Genomic DNA, 20,976 nt, shown 5'->3' with positions numbered 1-20,976 from the left:
ACTTTCTGTTGCAATCAGAGATGAGATTATTTGCCGCATCGGTCAGGGGAGGAGGGGAAAAAAGAGGGATTGAATAACACTAGGGAACTCACTGCTTGTTTAAGTCCAAGATCCACTGTCTCTTCTACTTTCAGAGAGTAACAAGATATCTCATACTCTTCTTGCGCAAAAGATCTCACTGTCCGAATTGCTCCTAATGATTCCTAAACAAAAATACAAGAACTTTGTATCTGATTTTCAACAAAAGGGAGCATAGGATACTAGTAGCTTTGATTTTTCATTTTTGCTTTAAGTGTTGGTTTCAGACATAGGTGTGGCGATAATGACCCTTTAAGGACCCTTCAAATGCATGGAAAAAACTTCAAGGAAAAAATGAACATTGTCCATGTCAGACACATGCCCCTATCGGACTCTCACACCTGATTCCAAGTAATAGATAGAAGATATCTTAATATACATGGTACATTCTTCCTAGTTTCTAGTATATCCTCAAACAACAGCAGAAAAGATACTATGGCAATCAAAATCTCAATAATTGATAGAATAGTGCTCGAAATTGTGTTCTGCAAATATGTTTGAAGGTTCCACATGTATATGCACATGAATATGTATACGTATATGTATGTAACAAAACGATTTGTATAATGGCTCAACTGGTTTTGGCTCGACTCCAGGAATTCAAACAAACAGAGATTTTCTGCATACTGCTTTTTATAATGGCAGGCGAACCTCAGCAATTGAAGAGGCTGCTGCAACTGCAGCTTGAGTCTTGTGAGAAAGTTCACGAACAAAGCGACCAAATTGGCGAACGGCAACAGAAATTACAGGAACAACAGCCAAAGCCAGCACTAGAACATATAAACAAGGTAAGATTACGTAGGATTAAGTGCAACTTCAAAACATTGTTTTGTGGGTAATTCTGCGGTGCGGCGCCTAAAAAACGGCTAATATACGGCGTGACCGGTTAAACAATTGACCGGTTAAAATTTATACCGGTTATGTTATATTATTTAACCGGAAATATTATAAAGTACAATAACATACTAGGTAGCGCTTATATAATGTAATAGGTAGCGCTTATATTTACCTATTTTATAAGTAATCCGGTATATTTATACCGATAGTATTGCAAATTTACCTATTACATTATATTATATTGAAAGTGTCCATACTTTTTATAAAAAGGATCGATACTTCTTTTAAAGTTATGTAATTTATGTTTCAATTTTTTTTAATAGTGTTTCATGTTTTCCACCTACAATATTAATTTAATAATTTCATTTGCACAAAAAATTATTTGATTTTTTGATATTTTATAAAATATTATTTAGAATTTTTAATTTAATAATAATATATATCGTAACGTAAAAAATAAATCATTAGACGCCTATAATTACTAAATTAATATCTTAAAACTCACTCAAAAGATAACCTTAAATTAATGTTTTCCACAGTGAAAAAAGTATGGACACTTTTATAAAAAGGATAGACACTTTACAATATAACCACTACCTATTACATTATATAAACGATACCTATTACATTATATAAGCGCTACCTATTACATCATATGTTTACCTATTATATTGAAAGTGTCCATACTTTTTATAAAAAGATCGATACTTTTTTTAAAAGTTATGTAATTTATGTTTCAATTTTTTAACAGTGTTTCATATTTTCCACCTACAATATTAATTTAATAATTTCATTTACACAAAAATTATTTGATTGTTTTGATATTTTATAAAATAATATTTATAATTTAAATTTAACAACATTAACCAAAGATAATAATAAATATGTATATATGTTTATTGTTTTTAATTTAATAATAATATATACAACATCAAACACATTCCAAGCTATAAATTACAAGCTAAGGACACTTGAAGAAGCAAGAGAACAACTATCCAAGCAATCAAAAACGAGAAAATCCCAACATGATAACAACTGAACATATCATATCAATGTTCAAACTCAAGTTGTAGATTTTGATTTCCTTTTGCTTGGCATCATATGAGATTTTTGATTTCCTTTTGCTTGGCACCATATGAGCTTTGGATTTTGATGAGCATCGGAAGTATTTCAGACTTATGATTTGGGTGGTACTCAGAAGCATTTCGGACTTATGATTTTAGTTGCTATTTGTTTACCACCCAGATCATACGCCCGAAACGTTTCTGACGCTTTAAAGTTGACCAAAAAATACAATGGTCGGGATTTCCCTCGCGTTTAAACGTTGGAAAAAAAAAACAATGGAAATTAGGAATAATCAATGATAACATGCATATTGGCTTGGGCTAATATTTATAGTGGAGCCGAAATATATATTGAAATTCAAACTCAAATTGAAATTTAAATTCAAACTCCAATTACATATGAAATGAATTTGAAATGCAGTGTTAAATTGAACATGAAAATTGCATAATTGATTCATACTGTTCAAGTAACATGCTTTATGAACCATCAAGCTAAAAGACAATATTGATTGAGTTCAAAGCTGAGTTGTGAGTTGATGGAGTTGTCACACTTGTCACATGGTTGGAATAAAGTAATTTGATTTAATAATTTTATTTGCACAAAAAATTATTTGATTGTTTTGATATTTTATAAAATAATATTTAGAATTTGTAATTTAATAATAATATATATCGTAACGTAAAAAATAAATCATTAGACACCTATAATTACTAAATTAATATCTTAAAACTCACTCAAAAGATAACCTTAAATTAATGTTTTCCACAGTGAAAAAAGTATGGACACTTTTATAAAAAGGATAGATACTTTACAATATAACCACTACCTATTACATTATATAAACGATACCTATTACATTATATAAGCGCTACCTATTACATCATATGTTTACCTATTATATTGAAAGTGTCCATACTTTTTATAAAAAGGATCGATACTTTTTTTAAAAGTTATGTAATTTATGTTTCAATTTTTTTAACAGTGTTTCATGTTTTCCACCTACAATATTAATTTAATAATTTCATTTACACAAAAAATTATTTGATTGTTTTGATATTTTATAAAATAATATTTATAATTTAAATTTAACAACATTAACCAAAGATAATAATAAATATATAATATATATGTTTATTGTTTTTAATTTAATAATAATATATACCGTAACATAAAAATAAATCATTAGACGCCTATAATTACTAAATTAATATCTTAAAACTCACTCAAAAGATGTATATACCTAAATATGTAGTTAACAAACATACCTAAATATGTAGTTATTGTACATACCTAAATTTAATGATAATATACTTGTAGTTATTGTACATACCTAAATATGTACTGCGAATTTAATGGTGTACCCACCCTTTAACTACCACTACCAATGCCACATCCTATTGAAAGCAGCACGACTGAAACATGTTCAAAATGAACCTTTGCTTACATCTCCATCAACTCCTGGAGCACTGAACTTGCACAACAAAATTTTTGCCATGGATAATACTGATGTAGACAATGTTAAGCCAACCGAGGAATGCCATGAAGTACATAATGTTGATGAATCTGACAGATTGGTTGGTCAGCTCTTCTGTTCACGTGATCAAGCTTGGCACTTTTACAAGGGATTCGTACGGGAACATGGGTTTAGTGCACGTAAGGGAACAACACGGCTTGACGTGGAAGGGAATTTGAAGACACAAGAATTTTGTTGTTCCAAAGAAGGGTTTCAAGTATCAAAAGTCAATACTGTTGATCATCAACGTGCTCATACGCCAGTCACAAGAACAGGATGTAAGGCTAGAGTCGTAGTTACAGCAACAAATACAAACGATCAGTGGGTTATAAGTAAGTCTGATCAGAAACATAATCATGCATTGTGCACATCTGCTATGACACCATTTATGCGTTCTAATAGAGCTGTAAGTAAGGCTGATATCGATGAGGCAACAACATTGAAAGAGGTCGGTGTTGGCACGTCACAAGTAATGAACTATTTAACGCAGCAGGCAGGGGGCTATCATAATGTTGGATTTACACATAAAGACCTCTACAATGCACTTCAAAGAGGTAAAGCAAAGGAAATCGTCGATGGGGATGTGAATGCGCTTATTGCCTACTTTGATTATAAGAAACATGATGATCCCGGGTTTTTATGACATACTCGGTAGACGAATCGGGGGCATTGTATAATCTTATTTGGTCGGATTCTACATCGAGATCGGATTACACATGTTTCGGTGATGTAATTGCGTTCGACACAACGTACAAAGATAATTTGTATGGTCGACCAATTATGCCTATTGTTGATGTCAATCATCACCATAACACAATTGTGTTTGCCACTGCCATAATCGCTGACGAGACGTCTCAATCTTTCGAGTGGGTGCTACAGAATATTTTAGAAGCCATGATGAATAAATCACCTATTTCCGTTGTAACCGATGGGGATAGGGCAATGCAGAGGGCTATCAAATCTGTTATCCCTTATGCTAAGCACAGATTATGTTCTTGGCATCTTTCTCGCAATGCACAAGCTAACATTGGTGACCCAAAGTTTACAACAACATTCTCAAAATGCATGGCTTCCTGGTGGACAACCAAGGAATTTGATATTCAATGGCGTTCGATTGTTTCAGAATTCAACGTCCAAAAGCATCCATGGGTGATTGAGAAGGGAAATACACGACACTTATGGGCACAAGCATATCTAACCGGTCATTTCTTTGCCAATATTCGCTCAATACAAAGGTGCGAGTCTATGAATGCTTCACTAGCTATTGCACTGAAACACAAGAAGACATATTTAGATGTTGTTCGTGCAATTGAAGATGGAATTAGTAGAATGCGTATGAACGAGTTGAAAGCGGATTACTTAAGTTCCCATACGAAGCCCTTCCAGATCACAAAACTGGTAGACCTTGAAAGCCATGCCGCTGCGATTTTTACCCGTGAATCTTTTCGTGTGTTCCAAGATGAACTTATACGAGAGACATTGTACCGGATTGAGGCAGAGATTAAGTCCTTATCAGATGAATGTCAACATTATATTTTGTCAAAGTACGCAGAAAAAAATAGGAAATTTGAAATTAGTTTTGATTCTCGTACGAAAACTCTAATTTGCTCCTGCAAAAAATTCAAGACCGTTGGACTTCCGTGTCACCATCAACTTCACATTTTGAAGCAATTGGACTACACATATTTACCCGGGACTTTGATTCAAAGTAGGTGGACTAATGATGCGAAGGCTTCTGCACCCAGCTATGTTGATTTGAATGTGTCTCCAGAAGTGATGCAAATGGCAAGGTTCGCTGCTCTACGTTCAACGTCAAGTAGGTTATGCTACATTGCATCAAAGACAGACGAGTCTTTCAAAACCGCAAGAGATGAGATGAAAAAACTAATAGAAGAATTAGAAAACTCGTTTGGTTTGAATCATTCAGTCAACCAGAGCATTGTAGTAAACAATGTTCGTGACCCTCAACGAAAACAACGCAAGCGAAAAGAAGTGCCGAAGAACAAGGTCGAGAAGAAAATTAGGCGATGTGGGTACTGCAACGGTGAGGGGCATAACAAACTAACATGTCCTCAAGTCAAGCTCAGTTTGAGTACAAGCACACAGCCTACATCAACTGATTTTTTCGAAGACGGAATGGAATGACAACGATCTCCATATAATATATCGTAAGTATCAACATGACTCCTATTGTATGTACATATAAATATTTTGAATGAAGGAAGAAAAACCGCGTTACTTAAAATTACCGACACTTTTTTAAATGGTATCGACACATTTTTCTTCCAATCTGGACATAAAGTACCGACACAATATTATAAAGTGTCGATATAGGTTGTAGACCTATTCGCTCATAAAACCGGTATATTTATACCAGTTATATTACAAAATTATCTATTACATTATAAATCTGGGTTCCGATGTGTAAATGTCGATACTTTTTTAAATCGTATCGACACATTTTTCTTCCAATATGGACATAAAGTACCGACACAATATTAAAAAGTGTCGATATAGGTTGTAGACCTATTCGCGCATAAAACCGGTATATTTATACCGGTTATATTACAAAATTATCTATTACATTATAATTATGGGTTCCGATGTGTAAATGTCGACACTTTTTAACAATGTATCGACACATTTTTCTTCCAATCTGGACATAAAGTACCGACACAAGATTAAAAAGTGTCGATATAGGTTGTAGACCTATTCGCGCATAAAACCGGTATATTTATACCGGTTATATTACAAAATTATCTATTACATTATAATTATGGGTTCCGATGTGTAAATGTCGACACTTTTAACAATGTATCGACACATTTTTCTTCCAATCTGGACATAAAGTACCGACACAAGATTAAAAAGTGTCGATATAGGTTGTAGACCTATTCGCGCAAAAAACCGGTATATTTATAATATGTTGAAAGTGTCCATACATTTTATAAAAAGGATCGATACTTTTTTTAAAGATATGTAATTTATGTTTCAATTTTTTTTAAGTATGTTTCATGTTTTCCACCTACAATATTAATTTAATAATTTCATTTGCACAAAAAATTAGTTGATTGTTTTGATATTTTATAAAATAATATTAAGAATTTTTAATTTAATAATAATATACCGTAACGTAAAAATAAATCATTAGACGCCTATAATTACTAAATTAATATCTTAAAACTCACTCAAAAGATAACCTTAAATTAATGTTTTCCACAGTGGAAAAAGTATAGACACTTTTATAAAAAGGATAGATACTTTACAATATATTAAAAAAGTATAGACACTCAAATGTATATGTACACATAGAAGCAAATATGGAATAATTAATGAAAATATACACACAATATTTAGACCAAAATATAAATACACAAGAATGTTCAAATAATGAACCGACAAACAAAATTAATCCGATGAAAAAGGGTTGTTTCTAACGAAGTCCGGAACATTAGAGGCCTTCAACAAATTTCCAAATACTCTCGTATGTTTCCGCCTTTTTCTGAGGACATACATAAATAATTTTAATTATCAAACTAATGAGGTGCAATTTTACTAACAATAAATTAAATTCGCATAAGCATGAATAAATTTGTGTCATACCTAGAGCTTTGTCGTTCGAATGGGAAGCAGCGTCAAAGGTATGTGGACATATGTAATTGTATTTCTATATAAACACATAAGTTGTTAAAATAATCAATGTCTGAACACCTGTTCAACTGGAAAAACATATTGCATAAATGCAACTTACCGGATTATAAATCATTTTTTCCGCTGAATCATCGACCAAAAGTGTATTTAGCTCGTTAAAATCTGGACACGCGTTCCAAACATCATTGAGATCTTTACAGTAGGTAACAGAATCGTATGTTTTGCATTTTTTTTTGATCCTGTTCACAAACAGTCGAACATAAATATGTAGGAATCATAGACAACGAAAAGTCAGCAAACTGTAATGACATTCATCTTACCCACACGAATAGAAAATGCTCGGAAAATACAGGTAGTTTCTCAAGTACACGGTCGACGTTATGCCTGAGATTGTAATCAAGTTTGAATGTTAACATTCAAATGTATATTAACGATTTTGACTACAGTAATTCAATTGCCTCAAACATGTTCTAACCTCATCTTTGAAGACCAAAGGGCAACAACAAATTTGTCGACACAAAATTGCATAAATTCAAATAATCCTCTTCTGAGGACAACATCTACAACATGAAGAAAAATTGCATAAAGTTCTACGCTTATATGTTAAAATAATGGATACAAAAGAATAGAATTAAAACCTGCCGGCAGTCTTGGGATGTAGGCAAGGACACCATTGAGATCAAAAATTAAAAGTTTTCTTGAAGGCGGCGTTGCAGACACGATATACTTGTTTGGATCATCATCATCATCATCATCATCATCATCGTCATCATCTTCATCGCCAGCTTCATCGTCATCATCATCGTCATCTTCATCGTCAGCTTCATCTTCTGCGACCGCTTGGTTGTCCACATCTGTTAAAAGAAAATAAAATAAAGTTCAGAACGTGTAAATGTTAAGAAACATAGATAATGAATTACCTAACTCGTTTGATGTTGTTGACGTAATTCGTTACGCAACATGGAGACTTCACGTTGCAATGATGAAATATCGGATCGCATTCCACTCACAAGGGAATCAATATGCTCCCGAAAATTGACCATGTATTCCATCACGGTCTTAATTGTGACATCCTGTGCAACTGGAGCTTCTTCCATCATTGCGTCTCCACTTGGTTGCTCTTCTTCATGGCCAACGGGGTCCATTTCCTCCCTCTCTTGATCTAATCCGACCTCCTTGACACGCTTCCAACCGAGTTTTTCAACAAAATCATATCCCGCTTTTTTAATAAATACCATGTCAATCTTGCGGGTTAATCGAACAGGGGCGTCATGCGAAAAATCAACTTCCTTCTTCTTCAACAGATGGGTGATGACACATCCATATGGTAGTGTAGTTGAAATTGTTGCTCCCTTTGTGACCATATATACAATTGTATTAAATATGAGTTTTGCAATGTTTGGAGCCGTTTTGGATTTATACTTTGCTATCCACCAATAATCGCTGTCTCGAAGCGTTGAATGTTTTCCCCCACTAGGCCGGATATACCATGTGAGCATTTTGTGAAATACTCTCGACTCTACATCGAGGTGAATTGGGCTATTTCTAGTAACCCGTTTAATTGTAGACCAATCTACACCATTTTCATCTGAATCCCCTGTATTCGCTACACCTAAACCCTCCGCAATAGTTTCTGGAGATATATATATATCCTTCCCCATGACATGTGTATTAATTCCTATTATATTAGTCTTATTAGGCTCGTGCTGTAAGGAAGCATTGTTGTAGAAGACTCTAACTAGGTTGGGATAATATCTTGGTTCTACACCAAGGAATTCAAGCCAACCCCAAGATGTAAATGTGGATTTAAAACTAAATGCATATTTATCATCAAACAAGAAACCCAGGTCAATGACACGTTCGGGACGAATCTTCCTTACTTTAAAACTCGTCTGCCATCTTTGTTTCTCCATGTCGGATCTAAAGTTTAGAGTTTCGAAGGACCTGATTTCCTCAGAAGAATCGTTTGTTACAGAAGGAGGTGGTTGAGAAGAACTGGGTTGAGAAGAGCTTTGAGAAAGACCTCGCTTCTGACGCTGACGTTTTGGAGCCATTTTGGTTGGATGCTACCCCTATTACAATGGAACACAAACACATTCAGGATAAAAACTCCAATATAGAAATCAATCAAACCCATAAAATATCGATAAATTTACCTGAATATCTGATCGTCACTTATGATAACGGTAGAAGAAAGAGGAAGATCTGCCTGCTTGCCTTTATGTTTAGGGTTTCTCGATTAAGAGTACTATATATCGTAAACGGTGGAAAAACACTTGATATTTAAATTAGTATCGACACAAACTATATTAGTGTCGACACATTATTTAGACATATTCTCTCATAAAACCGGTATACTTGTACCGGTTAGATTGAAAAATTACATATTACATTATACTTTTGGGTTCGATGATTTTGGGATCGACACTTTTTATATATGGATCGACACTTTATGGGTGCACCCTGTTTTCCATTCATTCTGGAAAAAAAATATCGACACAAACTATATTAGTGTCGACACATTATTTATACATATTATCTCATAAAACCGGTATAATTGTACCGGTTAGATTGAAAAATTACATATTACATTATACTTTTGGGTTCGATGATTTTGGGATCGACACTTTTTATATATGGATCGACACTTTATGAGTGCACCCTGTTTTCCATTCATTCTGGAAAAAAATATCGACACAAACTATATTAGTGTCGACACATTATTTATACATACTATCTCATAAAACCGGTATAATTGTACCGGTTAGATTGAAAAATTACATATTACATTATACTTTTGGGTTCGATGATTTTGGGATCGACACTTTTTATATATGGATCGACACTTTATGGGTTCACCCTGTTTTCCATTCATTCTGGAAAAAAAATATCGACACAAACTATATTAGTGTCGACACATTATTTAGACATATTATCTCATAAAACCGGTATAATTATACCGGTTAGATTGAAAAATTACATATTACATTATACTTTTGGGTTCGATGATTTTCGGATCGACACTTTTTATATATGGATCGACACTTTATGGGTGCAACCTGTTTTCCATTCATTCTGGAAAAAAAATATCGACACAAACTATATTAGTGTCGACACATTATTTAGACATATTCTCTCATAAAACCGGTAGACTTGTACCGGTTAGATTGAAAAATTACATATTACATTATACTTTTGGTTTTCGATGTTTTTGGGATTGACACTTTTTATATATGGATCGACACTTTATGGGTTCACCCTGTTTTCCATTCATTCTGGAAAAAAAATATCGACACAAACTATATTAGTGTCGACACATTATTTAGACATATTATCTCATAAAACCGGTATAATTGTACCGGTTAGATTGAAAAATTACATATTACATTATACTTTTGGGTTCGATGATTTTCGGATCAACACTTTTTATATATGGATCAACACTTTATGGGTGCACCCTGTTTTCCATTCATTCTGGAAAAAAAATATCGACACAAACTATATTAGTGTCGACACATTATTTAGACATATTCTCTCATAAAACCGGTAGACTTGTACCGGTTAGATTGAAAAATTACATATTACATTATACTTTTGGTTTTCGATGTTTTTGGGATTGACACTTTTTATATATGGATCGACACTTTATGGTAAATTTGCCTTTTACTTCAAAGTATCAACATGACCCTTAATGTGTATAAGAAACATGTACAACAACATACTGCTAACTTTTCTCATCTCATTCATAATTATATTCACATACAAAAATATAAATCGTATACAAAATTATAAATCTTATACAAAATTAACCCTACATTTACATCATTGCATCCTTTTGTTATTCTTATGTAATATTGCAGCTTTTGTTATCTCCTGTCTTCGTTCATTTTGATTGTGGCTTACGAGATCGTTTAATATTCGCGATCGATCCCAGTCTCCAACAACCTATATTCAAATTGTCAGAACGTTAAGTATTGTCAACTACAACATTCAATCTACGACTTTTAACAATTTTACCACAAACGATTTTTTCTATCCACTTACAAAATCACCAGTTGCCCCTGTAGAACCGATCGATTCCATCCACATCATCACATACATGCCGCAATCATATCTGTTACAAAATTTGAAAACCACACATGTCAATTATGATGGATACTGCATAAATTAAGCTTTCTATTTGTGATAACATCTCATACCCATTCAATTGCTTATTCTTCTTATGCTCCACAAATTTGAAATTTTTCAAGGGATACTTTCCTAGAGATCCACAGGACTCAACCCAAATGCGTTTCTTATTATAAGAATCTAATATTTTAATCTGCATTAAAATAGAAGAAGTTATGCACCAAAAAAATTATGCATTATAATTTACATAATGTCCTTTCATACATACATACATACCAATCTCTTAGCATCCTTCACTCTCTGTTTAGCTGCTTCAGTTGTAAACATACTATCATATATTGTTACAACACGATCTACCATATCCAACACCAACAGATACCAATGTGAATTATGGTAGTTTATTGTGATCATGATCTGCAACAAATTTCACACCCAATTTGACAAAATTCAACATTCTATATCCGAAAACATCATTTGCAATTGGTATGGTGTCTTACCTTCTCACAGTCGGTGAATTTCACATAGTTATCCAATATGACACCCCAGAAGGTAGAAATACTCTCAACACTTTCTTTGTTGTTGGCATCCAACGCCTGTTGCTGTAATTACGCAACAAACATTATTAATTTACCGTCTATAACACTACTTTTCAATATTTATTAATTTAACTCACCACTAAGAGGTATGGAAGGTAGCCAATCCTCCGGAGTGACTTTTGAGAATCGTAGCATATGGTCCAGGCGAGCAAATCGATAACCTAACAAAATTAATTACACAATCAGAACATATTCAATAAGTTTTAACATTTTCTACTTTCTACTTACCACACCGCCAACCCATTCCGTAGGCTTCAACGTTGCAACGTCGTATACAGTAGCGAATTGATTTCCCATTGAGATTACAGAATATCTGTATGAATCATTAGGATTAATATGTTGTCATGAAATATTTAAATATCACTCACAAAACAATATATTTCACTTACCCCGATTCTAACTCGCTATTCCATAAATAATCACAAATTGCAGCTTCGATGTCATCAATTCCGCTTGGAATATCCGCTTTTTCAACCTACAATTTTGCATACAAATTTTTGTCACACCAACATAATAAAAATCAAATTAAGTATTCTTTTATTAAACTTACCTTCTGCTTCTTCTTCTGGGGTGCAGGACATTCCGAATCCAAAACTGCTGCTATAACACTCTCCGGTGTATAAATGACATCGACTTCCTTCCATCTCTTCTTCTTCCTCCTCCCTCTTTTCTTCTTCATATTTTTTCAGTTCATCGTACTTTTTTTCTATATAGCTCTTCATCTCTTTTATTTCACCCTTCAATTGAGCTCCTTCATCCGAGTATTTATCAACCACCCCCTTCACCCCCGTAAGTTCACTCCTCAAATCCACAACCTCCTTCACCACTCCCTCAAATTTTTCTCCCGTCACCATCTTAATATCACCCCTTAACACCCCAACTTCTTTCACCACTTCACCCCTCAACACCTCTACTTCTTTCACCACTCCATCTATTTTTCCTTCCACTACCCCCTTATGCCTCTCAAGTGTATCTTCGACTCTCTCGAGTTTCTCTACGACTCGATCAAGTTTCTCTTCGACTCTTGATTGTCTTTGCATGATTTCAAATTGGATTTTTTTTGATATCAGCCAATTCAGACATCAAAATGTCGAAGTTACTATGTTTTCCCTCACCGTCGTCCCACTCACCGTCATCTCCCAATACAACCATCCCTCCTTTCTTCTCCTCTGCCTCCACTGCCTCCTCTACATCCTTGCCAATAACCTTCAAAATTAAATTACAATATTAAGACATTGATTATATTCTTAATATTATTTAATTACATTTATTACCATTTCTTGCTTCTTCCCTCTATCCAACTTCAACTTCACCATCACTCTAACCACCTCTTCCTTCCCCCATGCACGGATGCGTGCCACTCCGGTTCTTTCATAAGCCGGCACTGCCTCACAGCCCGACCAAAAATCGAACAGTGCAACATGCATTTATAATAAAATTTATATTTTTATATAAAAACACAAAAAAGTGATTCAACTCATTTACCTCTAAGATTGCTATGCACCCTTTGAGGTATCTCTGGCTGCCCTTTTTAAAGGTGATTATTGATTCAATCAATCTCGAATGGATATATTCAGCCCAATTGAATTCACCCTTCAAGCCTTCATCGCAAATGAGCTTCATATATTCCTTGTTCGTTGACGTATCACCCGTTGGACAAAGAAATATCCCGACAAGGTACAATAGAACTCGGGCCTTCAGCTCATCCCCCCTGTAAGATCCACTTTTGATATCCTCTTCAACTTCAGCATATGTCACCTTATGATTCAAACCATATTTGGAGGCAAGTGCTTTCCAGTTCTTACTCCTACAGACTTCTATAACACTTTTGCCTTTGTTTTTGTACCCCCAAGACGGCTGCAGCAGTCGATACCCCCAGAGGGAATGAATAATCACCATACTTAGCCATACATTGACTGACGTCAAATTGTGCCATCAAGGATCGACACAATTCCCTCCGAATAGGTCGATCCCTTACTCCGATCAACGATCCAAAACCTATTTCTCCCAGCACATTCAACTAACCCTTCTCATTAAGGTGTTTAATTAATAAATTCACCCTTTTAATGCTGCATCTTGTCGACACTTCCTACATTTTTTAACAATATATAATGTTATAGTTCTTATATATTTTGTATCAACTTATTTACAAGTTTAATGAATACCTTATTTTCATGTGCTTTCCTCCGTTCTTTGTATTCTTTACTATCATTCCTTGACTGTGTGATGTAAGGTTCCTTTTCAGCATCACTCATTGAATTCCATTTGGACCTCACATCTTTTTTCACCTAATATTAAACATAAACGTTTCTTAATCAATACATTAACACTAAATACTAATACTACTCAATGTCAATTTCATTTTACATACCGAACCGCTCTGTGTGCCATCTCCCTTCATCCTTTTGCATTCGGCCATACTGTTAACATTTAAAATTTGTAATCAATTTAAAGTTTATCGATACTTTAATCCAATTACCATTTCAACAATAATAACAAAAGGACATTGATACTTACTAGAAGTACATATATCCACCCTTTGGTTGCTTTCGAGTCTCGGCCTCAATTTCAAAGTCATCTGCTCCACCAACAATTTTCCAACCCATTGACTCCATTTTTCCTTCATATATCAGTTTACGCAAATCAAATTATTTTGTTACATACACTTTATTCAATATACAAATATAGATATCTACTCTTGTGGTAAAACGGTTTTCTTCAAAAGAATTTGAATGGCCACACCAAAATGTGTCGGCACATTTATACAACCTATAATATCATTTTCTACCTATAATATTTAATAAAAGTATCGACATTTATATTTTTCCTTGAATATCTATTTCTACCTGCAATCGGTCCCAAATGCTTCCTTACTCCAAAACCCCAAACAACACATAAAAACCCTATCGCGATTACTGTAATAATAAAAAATTAGGGTTTCGACAACATACTTTTCGATTCGACTGCAGCAACAAACAAACAAACTTCGCTTTAGAAACGCCTTCTGAAATGCAGCAACAATTACGCTTTGATTTCAAAAACTCGTCCGTTCTATCTTTTTTCAGAGGATATTTAGCTATGGCCTTTATTTTCATCGGATATGTTATTTATATTTAATCGATACAAATACAAAAGTGTCGATACTTTTATGTCAGGTGTCGATACTTTCGAAAGGATAATTACCTATTTCTTTGAAAGTGTCGATAATTTATTACACGTACTTACGAAAGTATCGACACTTTCAATATATCCGGTATCATTTTACCGGTTTTATCATTTTGATACCGGTTTTATCATATTTTTACCTGTTATATCGTTGTGGATCGATATATTTTTTAAAGTATCGACACATTATAGGCGCTATAACTGCTTCTCTTTTAAATTCACAAAGTGTCGATCCTTATATAAAGTATCGACACTTTTAATATATCCGGTAACGTTTTACCGGTTTTATCATTTTGTTACCGGTTTTATCATATTTTTACCTGGTATATCGTTTTGGATCGATACATTTTTTAAAAGTATCGACACTTTATAGGATTTAAAACTGCTTCTCTTTTAAATTCACGAAGTGTCGATCCTTATATTAAAGTACCGACACTTTAAATGTATCCGGTAGCGCTTGACCGGTTTTATCATTTCTATACCGATTTTGTCATAGTTTTACCTGTTATATCGTTTTGGATCGACACATTTTTAATTTGGATCGACACGAACCGGTAGCACAATTTTTTAATATTTCTTCATGACTTAGACCTACTTTTATAAGTATGGACACTTTTATAAAAATGATATATACTTCTTTGAAAGTTATGTAATTTATGTTTCAATTTATTTAATAGTGTTTCATGTTTTCCACCTACAATATTAATTTAATAATTTCATTTACATAAAAAATTATTTGATTGTTTTGATATTTTATAAAATATTATTTAGATTTTAAATTTAACAATATTAACTAAAGATAATAATAAATATATTTTCACAGTGAAATAAGTATGGACACTTTTATAAAAAGGATAGATAATTTACAATATAACAGGTAAAAATATGACAAAACCAGATTCATTATGACAAAACCGGTAAAATTTACTTGATATGTTAAAAGTATGGACACTTTTATAAAAAGGATAGATACTTACCGATAACCAAAGTTTACCGGTTACCAAAATTTTTAATAGTTTTTCATATTTTCTACCTAAAAATATTATTAGTTGTCAACATAATAGGTACCGCTAAACCGAATTTATTAAATATATTTTAATGTATCCGGTAATGCTGTATATTAGCCGTATATTAACCCGCCTTTCCTGAGACATTCCCATTGTTTTGAGTATTAAAAATAACTATTACATGTTAGTTTCCATGATGTTGCAAACATGAAAACAAGGCCAATGAATGCAGTCTACAAGTTCCTTAGGGCCTCGGAGAGATTGGTAGTTCAATTCTTTATGATCTGTGTATCTTCCTATAGCCTGCTCAAAAGTTCACCTGTATCAAAGAAGGCTATCTCCTGGAAAATCCATCAACCATTGTAACAATAGTTCATATGATTGAAATCTGTCACAGTAGTTCACTAGAGATTGTACCTGGTGAATAAGATGACCCTTTCACTGGCAGAAGAAAACAGCCATGCTGGCGGAGCTGTGCAAAACTGAAAAACAGGAAAACGAAAGCAATAAAAAGATGATGAACCCTTGAGATGCTGTTGGATTGAAACTATTCATTTGCTTCTATCAAAACAACTGATAGGTTATATAAATAGCATAAAAGTCGAAACTATTTGTACCCGATTATAACAATCAGGAAAATCTCTAGTACAGAGATTGAAACTATTTGTTCCTAACTGCAGCTAATGCTTCAGTTTTCTGTTTTGGTGTTCTGATTGTTGGTGAATAAACTTAATTTGCCATTAAATTCGTAACTGCACAGTGGACAGATTTAAGGCTATTTTTTAAATGACAATTTGAAGGGGCAAACGTTAACCATTATGGGTGTATAACCTAACAAATTACAGCTATTGAAGTCTATTTTCAGGTGCAACAAATTTCAAGTAGATTGGATTTCTCTAGAGAAAGTTATAGCAGTTTTAGTAGTGAAGGGTCAGAATTTAATGTGTTTTTTTGTATTCTGGTTTTGAGTTGTTTTAATTCTGTTTTAAATACGAATTTTAAGAGTCATGTCTAAGGCTATAAATAGACTTGTATTCTCATGTAAGAAGGTAAGAGAGAAAATACAAAAATATAGTTTCAATAATAAAAAAGTTGTTGTGAGAATTGTGTCTCTCTTCCCTCCACCGAAATATATATCAAATACTTTCAAATTGGCATCAGAGCCAATGGCAAATTACGGGAAAATGTCGGGTATGCCACTACCACGACTTACGAAAGCCAACTACAACAACTGGGGCATTCAAATGCGAGCACTACTTGAGGCCCAAGATGCATGGGAAGTAGTCGAGAACGGTTTCACCGAGCCAGAGAATACTGATGATATGACAGTAAATGAAATCAAGACATTGAAAAATACACGAATGAAGGATAAGACAGCGTTATACGTGCTATTTCAAGCGGTTGACGAGTCGGACTTTGAAAAGATAGTGAGCACGACAATTTTTCGGTCACTAACTGATGATTTCGAGAATGTGTATGTGCTATTAAAGAGTCGAAGGACCTGAAGGAGCTAACTATAGACGATCTCGCTGGGTCGCTAGAGGAACATGAGCAACGCAAGAAGAAAAAGAAGAATGAGTCGCTTGAGGAAGCACTGCAAGCCAAGGTGTCTATCAAAGAAGAAAAGGTACTCTATACTCAAAACTTTCGAGGTAGAGGGCGCGGCTGTGGAGATCGCAGCAATGGTCACGGTGGTGGAGGCCGCGGTCGAGGTGGATACTATGAGGAGAAGGGGCAGTCAAGCCAACAAAATTGGCAAAGTAGAGGACGTGGTCGTAGGAGAGGCAACCGGTCAAATCATTCAAATGTTGAGTGCTACAACTGTGGAAAGCATGGGCATTATGCAAAAGAGTGCAAATCAAATATCGAGTGCTATAATTGCGGCAAGCATGGGTAATATCCAAAGGAGTGCTATTCCGAGAAAAAGGTAGAAGAAAACACGAATCTAGTCGCGAAAGAGGAGACAAGAGAAGATAATGTTCTCATGATGGCCTATAAAAATATCGTTCCTAACAGTGACACGGTGTGGTATCTTGATACCGGCGCTAGTAATCATATGTGCGGGCACAAATACCTCTTTGTAGAGATGCAAGAGATAGAGGAAGGGCACGTGTCATTTGGAGATGCATCGAAGGTTCAAGTAAAGGGCTGAGGTAAAATATGTTTTTCTCAAAAAGATGGTAAAGAAGGGTCGATTGAGGATGTTTATTATGTGCCCAATTTGAAGAGTAATATCCTTAGCATGGGGCAATTATTGGAGAAATGATATTCAGTTTTCATGAAAGACCGAATGTTGCACTTGAAGGACAAAAAAAGTCAGTTGCTTGCACGTGTGGAGATGGCCACGAATCGAATGTTCAAACTTAACTTTAGAAATGTGCAAGAAAGATGTTTGCAACTCAACATGGAGGATAAGGCCTTGTTGTGGCACTTATGATTCAGACACTTGCATTACGGTGGCCCAAAAGAGTTAGCAAGGAAGGATATGGTACACGGGCTACTTGACATGGATTACATCAAGAAATTTTGCGAGGGATGTGTACTCGGCAAACAAGCGAGGAATATTTTTTTTAAAAAGGTAGAATATCGTGCAAGGAGGTCTCTCGAGTTGATACACATTGACATATGTGGTCCTATCACACCAAATTCATTCAGTGAGAAGAGGTATTTTATCACTTTTATTGATGATTGCACAAGGAAAACTTGGGTTTATTTTTTGAAAGAAAAATCTGAGGCATTCGAGGTGTTCAAGAAATTCAAGGTGTTAATAGAGAAGACAATCGGGTATTATACCAAGGCTTTACGATCAGATAGAGGCAAAGAGTACATGTCAACTGCCTTTACGAAATATTGTGAGGAACAAGGAATTAAGAGGTTTTTAACCGCACCCTACTCACCTCAACAAAACGGTGTGGCCGAGAGGAAAAATCAGACTATTCTTGACATGGTTCGGTCGATGTTGAAGAGTAAAGACACGCCTAAAGATTTCTTGACAGATGCAGTTCAATGTGTCGTGTATGTTCAAAATCGGTGCCCACATGAGAAATTGGTGGACCAAACACCACAAGAAGCTTGGAGTGGATGAAAACCAACCGTATTGCATTTCAAAGTATTCGGTAGTGTGGCCTATGCGCTTGTATCGGATCGAAGAAGAACCAAACTCGATGATAAAAGCAAAAGATATATCTTTATCGGCTATGATGAAAAGACAAAAGGTTTCAAGTTGTTTGATCCAATAGAGAAGAAAGTAGTAGTCAGCTAAGATGTGCATGTAAACGAGTCAAGTTCGTGGGATTGGGAAAAATCAACGGAAGTGATATTAGAGAAAGAATAAGCATCTACCGGTGCAATCATTACACCAACAAACACATCGGCAAATTCACCAACAATTGATGATGAAGATGAGCCAAGACAACCAAGGATGCAAAGCATGCAAGATTTGTATGACTCAACAAGTGAGGTACATTTAATTTGTCTTTTGGCGGATGCCGAAATAATTACATTTGAAGAAGCGGTACATAATGAGAAGTGGCAAACAGCTATGGATGAAGAAATAAAAGCAATTGAGCGAAACCAAACTTGGTAGCTGGTTGAATTGCCAAAAGAAAGTCAGCCCATAGGAGTAAAATGGATATACAAAAAGAAGATGAATGCTCAAGGAGAGAGAGAGAGCGGTACAAGGCAAGGCTAGTTGCAAAGGGTTATTGACAGAAGGCGGGGATAGACTATGATGAAGTATTTTCCCCAGTTACAAGAATGGAGACGATTCACCTTCTCATTTCTCAAGCAGCTCAATTCAAATGGAAATTTTTTCAAATGGATGTCAAGTCAGCATTTTTGAATTGTGTGCTAGAAGAAGAGGTGTATGTAGAGCAACCACCTGGGTACATGAAAATTGAGGAAGAAAAGAAGGTGATGAAATTAAAGAAGGCACTTTATGGACTAAAGCAAGCACCTCGAGCTTGGAATACCCGCATCGACACTTACTTCAAGAAGAATGGGTTTACTCAATGCCCATACAAGCATACATTGTATGTAAAGAAAGAAAAAGGTAACTTGTTGTTAGTAGCTCTTTATGTTGATGATCTTATATTCATGGGGAATAATAAGGAGATGATAAAAGATTTTAAAGAGACTATGACTCGGGAGTTCGAAATGACGGACATGGGTTTGATGAAGTACTTTCTTGGTCTGGAGGTTAGACAAGAAAATACTGGGATTTTTGTGTCACAAGAAACATATGTAAAAGAAATTCTAAAAAGAAACAAAATGGAGGATTGCAACCCGGTATTGACACTGAAAACTGTCGTTTCGGTGTCAAAATAAATTTCTTTTTCTCAATTAATAAATAAGGAAATACGTAGTATAGAGAAATAAGGGTCGAATCCTCAGGGACTTAGAAAATCACAAATTTATGTTTGAATAGTTTTTAACCAGGCGAAAAATAGTAAAATGGGGGGGGGGTTTGCAATATGAGATTTAAATAGTAAAAACGAGTAAATAAATTAAAGCAATTAAAGTAAAAATAGGATGATGAAGATTGTGAATAAATATGGTAAAAATCGCCTCAAGATTCGCTTTGATTCAATTTCCTTTAGATCATCGAATAAGATTTTCTCTTCGGGATTCACGTCTGTTACTTTGTCTATAAGGGCTATCCCCATGACTCTATCTTGTATACCGAACACCCAAGGCAATCTTTGATTCCGGCTTCGATAATTGATTATAACGACATCAATTGTCGTAGATCAATTACCGTTTAAGTTCGTAGCGTCCGACTCGGATTGTTGCTTCTATAACCGTCAATTCCGATCTCAATTCCCTCTTGGAGAAACTATCTCGCCAAGTGTGTTCCCAGGAAGTCGAATTGCTTTCTATAAGTCGAATCTCCCTCCCACACATTTAATCGTAACAACCTCTTGACCAAAGTCAATCT

At 34.6% G+C, this 20,976-nt stretch overlaps 2 protein-coding genes across 2 annotated transcripts in view; both read right to left on the bottom strand.

The window, feature by feature from the left end:
• Positions 1-4: 4 nt before the first annotated feature.
• Positions 5-16,280, bottom strand: LOC120165061 (ABC transporter B family member 25-like). Its single transcript, XM_039174647.1, has 3 exons — positions 16,222-16,280; positions 730-848; positions 5-203 (listed from the first exon to the last, which is right to left on the bottom strand). Exons 1-3 carry the CDS (start codon positions 16,247-16,249, stop codon positions 27-29), a joined length of 324 nt encoding a protein of 107 aa, XP_039030578.1. The 5' UTR covers positions 16,250-16,280; the 3' UTR covers positions 5-26.
• Positions 16,281-16,317: 37 nt separating this feature from the next.
• The window catches only part of LOC120165038 (ABC transporter B family member 27-like), a 29,097-nt gene continuing 24,438 nt past the window's right edge, over positions 16,318-20,976 (bottom strand). Inside the window, exons 5-7 of the mRNA XM_039174633.1 lie at positions 16,702-16,754; positions 16,458-16,522; positions 16,318-16,343 (exon numbers count right to left, since the gene is read on the bottom strand). Of these exons, the coding sequence (XP_039030564.1) occupies positions 16,318-16,343; positions 16,458-16,522; positions 16,702-16,754 (144 nt within the window). The remainder of the gene's footprint in view (positions 16,344-16,457; positions 16,523-16,701; positions 16,755-20,976) is intronic.

The sequence above is a fragment of the Hibiscus syriacus genome, unplaced genomic scaffold, assembly GCF_006381635.1.
Source record: "Hibiscus syriacus cultivar Baekdansim isolate YM2019G1 unplaced genomic scaffold, ASM638163v2 tig00111566_pilon, whole genome shotgun sequence".
NCBI classification, from domain to species: Eukaryota; Viridiplantae; Streptophyta; class Magnoliopsida; order Malvales; family Malvaceae; genus Hibiscus; species Hibiscus syriacus.
The sequence above is the reverse complement of the archived record's forward strand: the minus strand, read 5'-3'. Positions and strand labels throughout refer to the sequence as shown.

What these genes read in the sequence shown, in the direction of transcription:
- LOC120165061 (XM_039174647.1), bottom strand. Translation starts at nt 16,249, where the DNA reads ATGTTTGCAACATCATGGAAACTAACAT. An exon ending in AACATCATGGAAACTAACAT is followed by an intron (nt 849 to 16,221) that starts GTAATAGTTATT and finishes TATATGTTCTAG; the next exon opens with TGCTGGCTTTGGCTGTTGTT. An exon ending in CAGCCTCTTCAATTGCTGAG is followed by an intron (nt 204 to 729) that starts GTTCGCCTGCCA and finishes ATTTTTGTTTAG; the next exon opens with GAATCATTAGGAGCAATTCG.